The sequence below is a fragment of the Ascidiella aspersa genome, chromosome 1 (assembly GCF_963924565.1).
Source record: "Ascidiella aspersa chromosome 1, kaAscAspe10.2, whole genome shotgun sequence".
Taxonomy (NCBI): domain Eukaryota; kingdom Metazoa; phylum Chordata; class Ascidiacea; order Phlebobranchia; family Ascidiidae; genus Ascidiella; species Ascidiella aspersa.
In genome coordinates this window covers 27,305,923-27,307,678 of record NC_139447.1, presented here as the reverse complement: position 1 = coordinate 27,307,678, position 1,756 = coordinate 27,305,923, and the positions used below count along the sequence as shown (strand labels likewise).

Here is a 1,756-nt window from a genome sequence, read left to right as displayed (position 1 = left end):
TGTTTAAGGAGAAAATAAGGCCCTTGGTCTATTGCTGATTTGGTATTTAAAAATTAAAGCTATAGAAACAGCACATGTTGTTATAAGAATATTAGGTGCCGAACATATGATTTGTAAACAAAATGTGTTGCCTATGGAATGTTTTACATAGTATAATTGATAAGATGATGGAATTTCGATAACGCCCCTAATGTTCATTTGCCGTCCCCAAACTAAGAAAAGACTCCGAATGCCCTCTTGTAACTGTTTAACGTCTACAAGGGGCGTTGGAAAATACTGGATTAAGGTTTTGGGCTTTTTAAATTACAACTCCTTAAAAGCTTAGCCTTGAACAAACTAAAATTGCCCGGACGCCTGTTGGGCATTAGTTTTGCTTGTTTGCTTTCCGTTACTGATTTACTTTGCAACATTGGAGTTACAATTGATACTTTGGTGTTGGCATAATCAATAGGCCTGCAATACTAGGTTACATGTAAGGCAACATTAAAAGCGCTGACTTGTAAAGGAGAGCAACCAGTTTTGCTGTACAAATGTCCAACAAGCAAAGCATTTTGTTCTTCCAGTGATTAAACTTGTTGTCGGTTTAAAGGTCGTCGTGATAGATTATATTATTCCAAAGCTGAAATATGTTTTAGATTGTAGAAGGCGTAAGATTTATTGTTTTTGCTTGCTTCTGGGCTTGCTAATCAATCGACCTTTATTAGGTTTCGCGTTATGTAATAAAATACTTGTAGTTGCTGTTTTCTAATAAAAGGCTGATGTTCACATTTACCATAAATCTACATAGTGCCTAGATGTAGCGCGATACGTTTTGTCAAATGAAAGGTTGACATGTGTGAAACCATGAACTGCCCAAATAAAGTACTGACAGATTTGGACGTTCGGGTTCTAACGGAGCAGGACTCTGATCGCATTTTGCCGTTCATGGCTGACCATTACAGCGACCAGCACCCTTTGAGGCAAACATTCGGCGTGGGCAAAGAACGTGCAGTGGCATTCGATCGGATTCGTATTCAGGCGAAAATTCCCGATGGCGTTTCGCTGGGCGGTTTTGTCAAGGAAACAGACGAATTGGTGTACGTGGAAATGAATTCGATTTTAAATAGGTCGGGTTGTACACCTGCGGAGCCACCCATCATCGATATGACCGCCGAGGAAAAAGCATTGGATACCTTTGTCGATTTAATTGAAGGTTGGTGGTTTAAATGTCTGACAATGTTTTACCGTACGCGAACGTATCATAAAATGTATCAGGGTATTAAACAAATTAACATTTAGGTTTGAAAGTTCTGTTATCTTCTTAGAATTGACTATTCCACGTTTTGCATCCATGGTGCATTTTAGTGGTTTTGGAAATAGTGTAATTGAAAAGAAATATGAACGAATATAGTTTGTTGGCGTATATGTTTAACGCCGATTCGGCAACGATTTTAAAGTAGTCCGGTTTGTTTTACCAGGAGATATCTTCAAGGATCTTAAAGCGCAACAGATCTTTTGGGTAAGCATGGTGGCAGTGGCTAAAAACTACAGAGGCCTCGGCTTGTCCTACGCTTCGATTGTCAAGCGCGAATCTCTGGCGGCATCTCGCGGTTGCGATTATTTGGCCACGACAGCGTCGTCCAATTTTTCGCAGCGCGCCATGCTAAAGCAAGGCTTCACTATTTTAAGGAAGACCAAGTACTGCGATTACATACGTCTCGGTTTAGCCGGGACAGTCCCGGTTTTACGGCCTTGTCCCGGTGTCCCGGCCGGTTAA

The 1,756-nt window shown here is 40.8% G+C and overlaps 1 protein-coding gene across 1 annotated transcript; it reads left to right on the top strand.

The window, feature by feature from the left end:
• Positions 1 to 831: 831 nt before the first annotated feature.
• On the top strand, positions 832 to 1,756 carry LOC146169198 (uncharacterized). The gene is made up of 2 exons (XM_083386317.1): positions 832 to 1,192; positions 1,458 to 1,756. The coding sequence occupies exons 1-2, from the start codon at positions 832 to 834 to the stop codon at positions 1,754 to 1,756; spliced, it is 660 nt and encodes a 219-aa protein (XP_083242443.1).

Bases quoted from the DNA above. Each gene is read 5' to 3' on its own strand.
- LOC146169198 (XM_083386317.1), top strand. From the start codon at position 832: ATGTGTGAAACCATGAACTGCCCAAATAAAGTACTGACAGATTTGGAC. The intron at 1,193-1,457 runs GTTGGTGGTTTA...TTGTTTTACCAG, and splicing joins CTTTGTCGATTTAATTGAAG to GAGATATCTTCAAGGATCTT.